The following is a 14,025-nucleotide window of genomic DNA, read 5'->3' as shown; positions in this document are numbered from 1 at the left end:
TATCTTTGGGCGTTTTAACTCGGTCTGGTGACGCTTTCACGGTCGAACGACCAAGTGTAAATTTTTAATTAACATTGAACATTGAACGAAGAATACTGCCATCGTAATGGATTTTTAGCGGGTTGGCTGCGGCAGTGCTATCAATAGCGAAAATCTTTCGGTTTTCCCAGTGATGTCTAATAAAATTTTTTTTTAATCGCAAACGATATCGGTGCTCACGTCGACATTAATAATTCACAACCAGTATTATTAGCGAATGTACAACGCCATCTAGTAAACCAGTTTGACGACCTACACAACTGAACGAACACGACGTCGGTACGATAAATTATTATATATTTATACGCTGTACACACATAAATATATAGATAATATACGAACTACATTTTTACCGGTCGTTACACTGTTATTCCGCTATTACAATTATTCGTTTCTGAGTTGCATGACATTGGGTTTCTATCAAAATTCAAGGGTAAGAATAATTATTGGGAATGTATACGATTTACACAAGTATCTAATAATATGATATAACTATAAAACATTTGTTATCAACAAGTTACTCGCTATACATATTTTACAATATATAAAATAAGAAATCAATGTTTTATTTTTGAGGGAGACAAAAATAAATTATAGAAGTTATTAAACTATTAATGAACGTATTAATTTAATACAATTACATAATTCAACATAACCTCGTTTATTTTTTTATTTAATTATTATTATTATTGTTTTACTTTTTAGTGGGTTTACAATTTTGATGCAATGTCATTATTTAAATCATTACTTATTACTTAGTTATTATTTTTATCGTGTAATGATTACATTTAACTATCGTAGTTTCATCGTCTCTGATATAATTTAAGGAACAATGTAGAAATTTAAATAAGATTCACTATGGTTAATGCAAATAAATTATGCCATTTATTATGCTAATATGTCAATAAAATATACTATATATCTACAAAAAAAATAAATAAATATATTTCTAATGTAAATAATATATGATATGCAATTTTAATATCAAAATAAATGTTATTCCTTACCTAAAATATATTGTATAAATAAAAATACGATCTTTAAAATTCAAAAGTATTGAAAATGACTGTGTGAAAAAAAATAAATCGTATAAAATATATTTTTTTGATTAGCAATAAATTTCAATATATTTCACTTAGAAAATTAAAAACTTAAAAAGATTTACATTTTTGGATTTCTAGTATTAAACTAAAAAAATAAAATTTAAAATACTGAGTGATACAGCATGCTCAACCCCATTTTTTAATTTAATAATGAAATTATTTAAATTCTGATTTAAGAATTCTAACTAACTTTTAATTGTAATTAATTTGCAATTATGTAAATTTTAAGTTTCCTGTGGTGATACAAACTTGATTTTGTAAAAAAAATAAATACTAAAAACCGTATTTTAAAATACTTAGAATTTTTTCCTTTTAATGAGTGTCTTATTGTAGTTGTGATTTAAACATCTTTCTATTAAATGATTACTACACTATCCTCTATAAATTACATATCAAAATATAACTTTGATGGCGTGCATACATATTGAAATATATAATAATTATAATAATATTATAATTTATAATAGTTAATCGTATGAAAATTATTAATGTATAAATTAATTTTAAATCGAGGAACTAATAATAATATATAATATGTAAAATAAAACAAATAATATTGTGATCCAGTTATTAAACTGTAGATACAGTTTGTGTATAATTATATAAATCATTGATGAGAAAAAGAATAATATAAGAAATAGGAAAAGTAATTAAAATGCTTGATAGAAATTCCAAGTCGTTTGTATCTGAAAATATTATTGGAATTTAAGCATTTTTCATTATAAGTTCTCGTCCCGTTGTTTAATTATTTTATTCGTTCATTGTGAAATCGTTTTATATTAAATAAACGATAATGAATATTTTTGAGTCTAAATAGTGCACGACTGGCAGTTATATGTATTATGTTGAGTTTAAAAAGCGTATTCTAAAGTGTATTAATATTTATAAATAAATTAAAGAATTTTCAAAAATTCAAAATTGCTTCTTATAGCTTTTAATTTATCTTAATTAATTTTATTCTGATATTCTAATTGGACAAAAAAAAAAATAAAAATAATGCTTGTTAAAGTATTAAAAGCAAAAAATAGGTTTATATAAATACTTTAATGGATATTAAAATAATTAAACAACGTGATGCGACTAACCTTTTGAAGAGGTTTAAGTAAAAATGCAAAATAAAGACTATAATACCAGCTATATAATATACGAGTACAAGTATATATATATATATATATTAAAAATAAATTAATAGTATTATATAATACATCATTTTTATTTTTTAGTTTTAACGAAATCTGTACACAAGTTATGATAAAATATGTTATTAAAAGTCTTTTGAAATGATAAAATCGTATAGAATTATTTTAGAGTGCGAAAACACTGATGTTTGTAGAAACTCAATAGTAAATTATTATAGTTGAGTAATCTGATCGTTAAATAATTTGTTCGTTAGGTAATAATATTTTAGTTCATTCAATTTAGTAGAACACACTCAAATTTTCTTAGAAGTACAATAAAAATGAACTTTGTGCCACTTAAATAACGAACAAACAACTAACAAATTCACATGCACTGCTGTACGAGCACTTGTCTCAGTCGCATTTAAATTGTTTGTTTCTCGAATGTTCACATTATTATTAAATTCTTGAGACATTTTGAAGTATATAAAGTAAGAGGTACATGGCATAATTTAAAAATACTTATAGCCAACATATTTTACAGATTTATGGACAAAACGATAATGATAAATATATCCTAATAGTCTATATTATAATATACAATATACGAGTACATAGTACCATAACTACTAAGACACATATAATGCTGTAGTAGTGTGAGGTAGATTTAGTACTTACTCAAGAAACGTTTTAATTTTTAGTATACATTTTTTGGGGGGGGGGGGGTTAAGGTAATAATATCAAAAATGTTGGAAAGTCTATGCTAAGTATATTTAACGACAAATTCAAATATATTTTCAGATTTATTATCACTTCACTAGATCAATTGGTACATTTGGCAAAACACAATGCACATGTCTAAATTCGGCAGAAACAGATGGTATCAAATTCCCTTAAAGTGGTTATAAAAAGATTTTTCACATTACCTCGCAAATAGGATTTTATACTTAAATTAACTTTTAATTTATAATAATTTATTACAGTATATTTTTTATAAACACTTTTTTATTCAATAGTATGATTTAAGATTAACGATAAAAATGTTTTATTATCTAGAACAACCCCCCCCCCCCTAAAAAAAAATGTTATTTGTGTCCACGACAATAAATAATTGAATATCTCAAATTCGTGGTACAATAAGTTGTTTGATTGTGCATTGCATAATATTATGTAAAACGTAAGAATAATGCACAATATCCCTTTACGTTAGTCACGCGTCACCGTAGGAGTGTAGTGCGATTTACTTCCGACATACGATCACTATAGCATTTCCGATTCGTGATTTATCTTGTTCAGTATGTTTTCGCTTACCGTGTCGTGTTGTCATTATTTTGGGACGTTTTCTTTGACAGTTTCTGGGTGGTTTCCAAAAATTTCCAAGACGGTCAAGTCATTGCACGAAATCGGTCGGTTTTCATCCCCCCATGCCTTTTGCCGGTTGGTTAAACATGACACGACGATTTGGTCTGTGATTTTTCAAACTTGAAATCTGTTGTTCTGTATAATATTATTATAATATGTTCAACCTAATTATTGTCATAGTCCCTAAAATTGAAAAAGATAACATATTATTAAGCGTTACGACGATAATATTTACTGAGATGACAAACGGATTCATCACGTTTTCTACTAGTAAAAGTGTTTTTAGAAACAAAAATAAAAAAATCGCCACGCTCAGAATCCTGTTGTATTCTTAGTTTATCAAACATTATCAAACATAAAATATTTTTTTTTCTACACGATTTATCATTATTACTATAATATTATTTATTTATTTTTTTATTTATTATTATTAAAATATTTCAGCACATTAGGTGCTATTACAAGTACAGTACAGTAAGTTATAATTACAATTTCAAATTTAATTTTGATTTATTATTTAATCGAGCTATTCGTGCTATGCATGTATTAAATTACTAAGAAGTAAATATGGTATGTTCGTGATAAAGGTAATTTTGAGTTATTTTTTACATCGTTATAACTTATAACAAACAACAAACATACTCGTTCAACTAAAAACCTCAAATAACTCCAAATTATACATGTACATGGGTGACCCTGATGTAATGTGTGAATTTCACCATTACTCAAATGTCTTAAACGTTAAGTTGAGTGTGTTTAATTTTTAACAGTGTATCGTCATTCGAATAGAAAACGTCCATGAGATAACAGTAAAATGCGCAATTGGATTGTCTATTGAATATTTTATTTATTGTTTTATACGTGCGTAGTATTTACTCATATTGTAAAGATTGTTAACAGTCGTTGACGAATTATTATCAAGATTGACCTTACTATATCCGTCATAAAATGTATTGAACGTATAGTGTACTTGTCTGTATTATATTATAGCACAAAAATCCTTAGTAGATTTTACAACTCCAATCATTTATTTGAGTGCATATTACATACGGTAATATACATTTTAATAACATCTATTATTTTTTTTTTGATGAAAATTTAATTTTGAATAGAACATTAAATTTAATATTAGGTACTATATATGGTATGTTTTTTTAATATGACATGTACATTTAAATTAAATACGTTTTTTATAATTAGCGTTAAATATATGTCATATCATCTAATTGCTAATAGTACTAATATTAAGCTATGTTATAGTATAAATTATAATCTTCTGTGATTGTGGCTATGTTTATATTAGGAACTTATAGACTTGAAACTACTTAAAAAAATGGCTACAAAATGTACACCCACATTCCTCGAGACACGAGGAATGTTTTTTGTTTCATTTTTCAACCAATAGAATTGCTATTATTGGTAATACAAACATAATATCTAAAAACGAAAATTCCAAATGGTATAGACTAGTCAACTCACTGTGTGTTGTTTATAGAGGGTTTTTTTGTAATAAAATAATATAATATCTATTTAAAGAATTATCTGTTATTTAAATGTACGACAAAAGGCAATGACGATATATTTGTAGCTTATACTGCACTCGAAACTACTTGATAAATTTTTATATAAGTTTCAGAGATTGTTCTTAAAGATATATTAAACAATTTTAGATACGAATAATATGTCGAGTGCTATTATATCCGATTTACCTCAGGCGAATGGCCAATACCGGTCGAATTAGTTGACGATATAATATATAGTGCCGTATCGTCCGTACTTGATGTTTGTTCGTTTTTATCAGACAAAGTCAGGATATTATACGACATACTGTGCAGTGTAAACATCGTCGTTCATTGATCTGTGAAAAATTCAAACGGCCCATCATATTATTGTTTATTATCCTCGGGATAATGATTTTATCCCGTAATGATATTCGTATCAAAAAAACTCGGTATATTATATTGTATGCTCGTGGAAGAGGTTTTGCTCTTGTCGCCCGCACTCGACAATAAACTACCGCGCTCGCACGACACACAACACAAACGTAAACATAACGCCAGTGACATTTGTGCTTTTCCAGCCGAGCGATCGTCAACAACCCGGACGTGACGCGAGCCACGCCGCTGACCGACATCTGGACCAACGACTTCTGGGGCACGCCGATCGGGTCGAGCAGCTCGCACGGGTCTTACCGGCCGCTGTGCGTGGCATCGTTCCGGCTGAACCACTGGACAGGCGGCCTGGACCCGAAGGGCTATCACGTGGCCAACGTGCTGCTGCACTGCGCCGTCACGTACCTGGTGTACGCCGTGTACCGGGCCCTGATGCCCGGCCGCCGGCCCGCCGCCGCCGCCGCCGTGTTCGCCGTGCACCCGGTGCACGCCGAGGCCGTGGCCGGTGTTGTGGGCCGCGCCGACCTGCTGGCCTGCCTGTTCTACCTGGCCGCGTTCCTGTGCTACACGGCGCACGTCCGGCACCGGGACAGGACGCCGGATCCTCGGCGGCGCGTCGTGTGCTGCGACGCCGGTTGCCACCGCGGACGTACCGGTTGGGCCCGGTGCGCACCGTTTTCGCCGCCCTGGGCTGGGCACGTGCCAGCGACCTGGACGGCCTGCCCGCGCGTCACCGAGTGTTGCGCTGTCCGCGAGTGGGCCTGCCTAGTGGCCACCGTGCTCATGGCAGCCGCGTCCATGTTGGCCAAAGAGACCGGGCTCACCGTGCTGGCGGTGTGCGCCGTGTACGACGTGCTGTTCGCCAGCAAGCAGTCACCGAACAAGGTGAGTTCGATGATAATTATTTTCTTAGTTTTATTTTTTTTTATCGTTATAAAAACATTTTTGTTTCTCGCTAAATGTCGTTATTAAATTGTATTCGTTAAAACCGAATGCACCGTGTACTCGCATATCTATACATCGATATGCAATCGCAATGCAGTAATTCGTTGATTTACCACTATTAATTATTATCTCTATGAGTGTAGTGTTGTTAATGAGTTATTAGAATTTACGTACAAACATTTTTTTCAAATAAATCTAAAATAATTTTAAAATTAGTATAGATACATTTAATACATAGTTGGTAGTTTTGGTACAACAACTAGTTAGAAATATAAAGATTAAGCATTAAGTAATTATTTTAATTGCTAAAAAATAGATTTTTATTTATATTATATGATTGCATTGAGAAAAAAATGCTTATTGAATTCAAATTTTTCTATATTTATTTAAATGAACCTTATACAAAAGTCATATGCTCTGTTTTCACGTTTATTGTCAAATTAATGATAAAAGACTAATTTTATTGGTTGGATTTAAGATACCAACAAGTGTGTACAACAGGTATCTCAATGGTACACCTTTATAAGTTCCTTATAGTTCGATAAAGTGGATTCTATTAGTTCTTGTCTTTAAGATATGATCTTGTTGCAAGATTTTGTTGTACCTCAAGTAGCTTGAAAATACCATCACTGTACAGCCCACCCCATATTATTAGGCTAAACTGAAAAATGTATTTTTACAGAGCATTGTATCTTCACAGTATACATATGTAACTTTTGTAGGTACGAGTATGTAAGAATTCGTTCAGTTTAAATAGCTTAAAAAACAATTATTCTTGATCGAATAACCAATATTTTCAATAGGTATTTAATTTTCCACTATACTTAGATTCCAATCAATTATTAAACACCTATGTATTCTAATCTACTTATATATATATTATATTATACGATAATGGGAGACTAGATATATTCTGCAGAAGAAAAGAATAGAATGCTAAAATTAAACTAATTACGATAAGAACTGTAATAGATAAGTGAAAAAATTGAGTATAATTTTGTCTATGGGACAACAAATTTAATACCAAATAAAATGTATCATTCGACGTAAACACTCAAATACAGGTGAATGAGAGTATAGGTTCTATTGGTTATTCTACTTATAGCTATAGAACCCATATTCAGATCCTGTACAAAGATTTTCAAAGATTATGTGGACGTGTATATACCATGTAGTCATACTACAAAGAGTTTATAATAATGTACAGATGAGGTTTATATACGATTTCATTAAATAGCACAACCGACTTATCCAATACTTACAGATATTGTTTATGTACCTATGTATAAACGCAATGTTTCCACTTTGTATGTTGGTATTTTCCAACTGTTCCTATACTATATGTAGTTATGAGCATCGCCTATTTTTAGGTATTACATAATTATCGAGTTATAATTCAATATATTATAGCTTCATTGTGTCCACTTTTGTAGCATTTAAAAAAATACATATAGACTGAAAATATACAAGTACAAAAAGTGATTAGAATCTGATAAAGAAAATATTAAAAATAATTAGAAGAAGGCAATGCATACTAAAATATTAAGAAATAACAGGCGTTCTGCCGGTTGACAATATAATTTAAAAAATATTTTTCATGTGTCATAAAATCTATGTATATCTTGAGTGTGGGAGTGTAAATAATATATTTAAAAAAAAAAAAACATAGAAAATTATATTATTATGAATTTATTAAAACGATTCAAATTTAATATATTAGATTATATTATTGTTATAAAACACCGTCGTAATATTTTAATAATATATTATTTATGTTTACAGGATTTTTTTTAACGGTATTATGTTTTCCGTTCGTAGATTGATCAATATTTTTACCCCAAAAGAAATATGAGCTTGATAAAAAATAAAAATATGCAACTTAATCAACTTCAATTCTATATTATACAGTTTTGATAGTTCTCTATATAGTTGGGGTTTCTAGCGAAAAAGAGTTATTTAACTATCGTAATCCGGGGATCGGTCATGAACTTTTATCGAAAATCGTCTGGTGTTTAAATTAACCAATCAAACCGATATTTTAGAATTTATTAAAAATACGGTTTATACATGTTATAAATAACAGAAGTATAAATCAGGGTTTCGATATATATTTTTTTTTCTGTGAGGAGAGGCTTAACTATAGAATCTCTCATAAGTATGATATGTTGAATTAGTGGTTATATAATATTTTAGACTTTTGATGCAATTTTATTAGCAAATGGCTAGTGATTCTGTATTTAGTAATACATTAATAGAATATTGAAAGTATTTTTAAATTGCCCTTCAATTTTTAGAAACTCTCCTAGCCTATGAAGATAGTGCGATGTTCATATTTAAAAATAATTATTTACTACTATACTCGAAAAAAGATTCTCTATAGTCGTCGTTTTTAGATAAAAACAGTCTAATAAAAACGTTACCATTCTATATCTGTAGTTAAATTAATGGTTTATTATTTTAACGTTATTGTGTCCACTGGGTGTTGTTTCCGTAAGTGCGTATAAAAATTATTATTATTATTATTGTTGTTTTATGCTAATGTGACTACAAAAATTATGTGGACTATATAACTTTTAAATCGAGTTCAATAATAATAATTAGCCAAGAAATAAACACAAAACAATAAATTTAAAATCATAAAATGATCGTATTTATTTCAACTAGTTATCATTCAAAATTAGGTCAATATTAGAATTGTAACTTAATTACAATTGTATTCGAAACAAAAATAATTAATTTAATTTTAGAGTTTTTAAATCTAAATTTTAAACTTTTGACTGAGGCTTTGAAAAGTTTACCACTTAAGGACTTGAACACAGACAGAGACAACTTTAACTTTTGAAAGATATTAGAGAACTCCTGTCATGATTACAAATTCCCAAAGGAAGTTTATCAAACTAATCCAATAACTAACAATTCCGATATTTTAGGAGTTTCAGTTTCATTTCCATAATAATTGTGATATTTAACTAATTAATATAGTATGAATTATATCTTTTGATTTCAATGCCACAAATATAACGAACATGTAAAATATTTTATCACTAATTTGTTTTGAGTTTTGGAACTAATCTGATAATTATGAAAGAGGAAAGTTTACAGATTTCCAAATACCCTTTTTACAATATTTTAAAAAACCGAAATGTGTACTCATGATATATTTTATTATCTGGCAGTTACAAAACATTAGAAAATTAAATTTAAACTAAAAATATTCATAATATTTTTTTCCTGATTGTGTAGAATTATGCATTTACATAATATATCAAAAATTAGAATTTTAGTTTATAAAGCTTGTTTAACATTATTTATTTACTTTGTCGTGTATTATTTCTTATGAGTTATAAAATTTAATTCTATGGACGCATAATAAATACAATTTTTTGCAAATAATATGTAAGTGTACTTAGAAATATTATCATTCATCAGTATAAAAATAATTATCATTGAAATAAATGTGCCTTAGAATTAAACGTGTTTTGTTGGTACTGTAATAACAAGACGTATATCATATTTTTTAAGTCCGCTATGGAGAAAAATTAACTAAAACTATAATATTATAATTAGCAAAAAAAAAAAAAAAATAAAAACAATAATTATATTATATTTGAATATTATACTTAAAACTGTACTAAATTAAAATCATCATTTTTATTATTTGTTAAAAATTATAAAATTTAATTATATTATCAAAAACTTAAAATAGTATTTTATAAAACCCAAAATTATACAATTTGATTGTCCAATGTGATTATAATATCAAAAGTTTCGAGGTTAATTTAAAAGTACATTATTTTATATTGAGATTTGAGGCAAAAGTTTTTATAAAATTATATTTACTGGCAGTATCATTTCCATTGTTTTACAATAAAGAAAAAGCTATTCTTAATCTAAAATCACGTCAACAAAACTTATGTCATAAAAATGTTTAGTAAAAGCAAAGTAGTGAATAATACTTAAATTTTGTAATAATTTTTTTTTTTATTATAATTAATAATATGGTAACTTTGTATTATTATTACTTAGTTATAATCGTAGATAAAGATAACTTTAACTCAAATAATTATAATCTTATAAATACAACCAGCATCATATTATATTTATTTAATATTATAACCATTTTTGCGTTCAAGTCACATCAGTTTCAATGAGCCTGTTTTTATTTTTAAAATAGATTTTCCCTGTAATGAATCCTTTAAAAGTTGTTTAAAAACGATTTTTAATTGTGCAAAAATTCTTTGCATTTAAAAAAAAAAAATTCTTCTAATTGAAAAGAATTCTTGAGAATAGTCATAAATACTTTTTAATCAAAAAAATAAAATATCATGATGAATATTTAATCCTATTCGTATTTTTAAATGGAAAAAAAACATGAACGGATTAATATCACACAGAATGTTGTATAATATTTTTTATTTAATCACTTCAAAAACATAATGGACCATACAGAACAAGTTCGTATAGAGGCCCAAAACATAGAAGATAAAGGTTCTGTAAAATAAGTTTATAACAATTGTAATTGAATAGGGCTAAGCATATAAATGAAATTAATTTTAAATACCATATAATGTATACACAATTAATTAAAAAATGTACAAAAAATGAATTGCAAAAGAGAGAAAGAAAATATAAAAATATTTTATAATATAATGATATTTCACATAATCAAACAAATTGTTTAACATAAAATATGTAAAAAAAAATTAACTATAAGTTTAAAATAACGCAAAATATGCAGTTAAAAATATTTTAAAAAAAATGCAAAATAAAAGTTCCAAAATTATATGCTTTGATACAATATGATCAAAACTTCTATAACTTTTATAAGTCATAAAATGAAAAAAATGTTAAAAAAAAAATATTTGCTACTAACTTACAGCACAAATAATAAAATGTTATAAAATTACTTATATACATGTATAATTTTCAATTACACCAATCTTTAAGTCTCATATTACATTTATTAGGAAATATTAGCAGATATTAAGTTGTTTATTATAAAAATTTCAAAATTTAAGGCTATAACCTAAAAAAAATTTTTTGGAGGCAGGAGTTTGATATTTTGTACATTTTATTTATTCATACTTGTATTTTGTACTCTGAACTTTAACTTGTTAGTTGTTACTTATCTAAACAATCTAGATTTTAAGTTTAGCAATTCTTTGGATTCTAACCTTCATATAATCATGTTGATACGATATGTTACAAAGCGTTAACATTTTTTAGGTTTGTTATGAGATTTGTAGGGAATTTATCTTAAAATAATCGATTAATATACAATATACATATTATTTTGTGATGTTGGTTGACTCATTCTAGAGTATGGTTCAATGATTTGGGATCTGTATGCTGCTTATGGTTCTTGTTATTTTTATGAAGTATAGTGGAAGTTTTTAAATTTTGAAAATGTCATACTGAACATTCCATGTTATCTTTATTATTATTATTTTTTTGTCACGAACCACGTACTAACTTTGTTAGCAAAACCGTATACGGCACATAAATGTTATTAGTAATAACTTATTACATATGTAATTCTTGAATGGGTTGCTTTAAACTTTTATTTTTATTTTGTTATCTCATCTCTAATCCAATTCTAATAATATGTAAAATTATCTAATAAAACGATTAATTTCTATTACCATTGTAAATCTCCACATTAAAATTAAAATTGTATATTTTTGTTTAACTATATTATGGTTTTAATTCTTATTTACATTTATATTACTTACAATAATAATTATTAGTAAATGTATTATTAAGTGTACTACCTACTATTCAATAGTCAAAATTATGCAATTTTCATTTTTTAAGAATTAGCCGTAAATTTTTAATAAATAATAAATAGCTGCTTTTTAATAAAAATCAAAATTTTTTTGTAATCTTGACAAAAACAAAATCGGTTAATTACGCGAAAAGTAGGCTTTATCAACGAATATGATACAACTGTAGATGTATAATATAAGATATCGATAAGTGGTCATGACGACGTTAAAGTAATAAAGTTTAATTTAAGATTGAAAAAAAGTTGATTAAGTGAAATGTCTATGGTTTTACTTTTTATCATTTTTTGTTTTTACAGAACGCGTAAATAAATCGTTTTTCTAAAAAACAGCGGCACTTAAGAACTTTTATACCCGTAAGCTATTTGTATACGTAGTGTACACATATACACTCTTTATCTATTCAATATATATTTATAAGTACATATAAATCGTAATTTTTTTTTTTTTACTGTGATTTCACTCACGAATGCTGGCAGCCTACGGGAAAAAGTTTATTACCATTTCGTCGCATTAAATTGTGTTAAAGTTTCAAATGGAAACTGGTAGCGAGAATAATGGCGTAAAAGATATTACATAATATATATATATATATATATATATATATATATATATATCGCTAGGTGGGATGAGAAATCACTGTGAGCACATTAATACGCTATGACAATATTATCACATTAGGTTGTGAAAAAATAGAAAAACGTTTTCCTCTCATCAGGTTATTTCCGTTCATTGGTTTCTGTACATAGTATAGATACGTAAACGATTAACCTTTTAAAAACAAGAGCCTTAAAAGTAGAACGTTACTATTTAGTAGGTATATATTATATATATATATACATAATTTATAGCAGGAACGGTAAATTGATTTATAACAAATATTTAACATTTTTATTTCTTACAATCATCGTGGTTTATGGATAGGTATCGCTAGTGAAAAACAGTATAAATTGCACGGTTTGTACATTTTTCTTTCAATTAGGTTGCTGTATTTAAGCTAATTAAATATGGAGATTTATAGTTCAAAAAAAGGCAAATATATTGAACATAATTAATGAAATAAAAATATGATTCACTCGTAAGGTATATGCACCTATAGGTATTAAGAGTGGTTAACATGTATCGTATTATGTGACCTGCCTACATTAAACATTATATAGATAAAGATTTAGTATTATAAGTTGTAACTGTATAATTTTGTTTATTTCAATTAATGCACAGTTATTTTAATACTTAATTTGTATTTTGGTGTTACATAAAATGCTATTTTTTCTAAAACATTAGTGGATTAATCTGTTTATTTAGTTTCTAGTACCACATTTACGATATTAATACTTGGTAGGTATATTAGTTTTAATTTTTATAGAAATTACATAATATGCCAATATTTAAATCTTTGTTGAAACAATATATGGTTATTTTTAAATTTTAAATTTTCATTTAACATAATCACATTTATATTTTCACTTAAATTGCATATATATAATTTACAATTTAATTAGTTTTAAATTATCCCAGTGTTATAAAAGTTTTCATAATATTTTAAAATCACTTAAAGTGAGTTGATATTATAACGAAGTTATGTGTTTTTATAATTTAAGGTCATAAATATTCGTCTTCATTGTCTGTGATATTATTTCCATATTCTTTTAAAATGTAACAAATATAATTTATGTAAAACCTCACAAATTTTTCTGATCATATTACTCTTTACATTTAGTTAACGATTAATATATTATTTTATTTATATATTATATATAGTATATATGGAATCATTATCGTT

General features: G+C 27.0%; 1 protein-coding gene across 1 annotated transcript in view; it reads left to right on the top strand.

Annotated features, from left to right (window-relative positions):
• Positions 1-14,025, top strand: part of LOC112600506 (transmembrane and TPR repeat-containing protein CG4341-like) — a 267,606-nt gene that overhangs the window by 61,020 nt on the left and 192,561 nt on the right. Inside the window, 3 exon segments of the mRNA XM_025347744.1 lie at positions 5,703-6,154; positions 6,157-6,241; positions 6,243-6,399. Of these exon segments, the coding sequence (XP_025203529.1) occupies positions 5,703-6,154; positions 6,157-6,241; positions 6,243-6,399 (694 nt within the window).

The sequence above is a fragment of the Melanaphis sacchari genome, unplaced genomic scaffold, assembly GCF_002803265.2.
Source record: "Melanaphis sacchari strain LSU unplaced genomic scaffold, SCAv2.0 Contig65_pilon_pilon, whole genome shotgun sequence".
Taxonomy (NCBI): Eukaryota; Metazoa; Arthropoda; class Insecta; order Hemiptera; family Aphididae; genus Melanaphis; species Melanaphis sacchari.
This window is presented reverse-complemented; position numbering and strand designations above follow the sequence as displayed.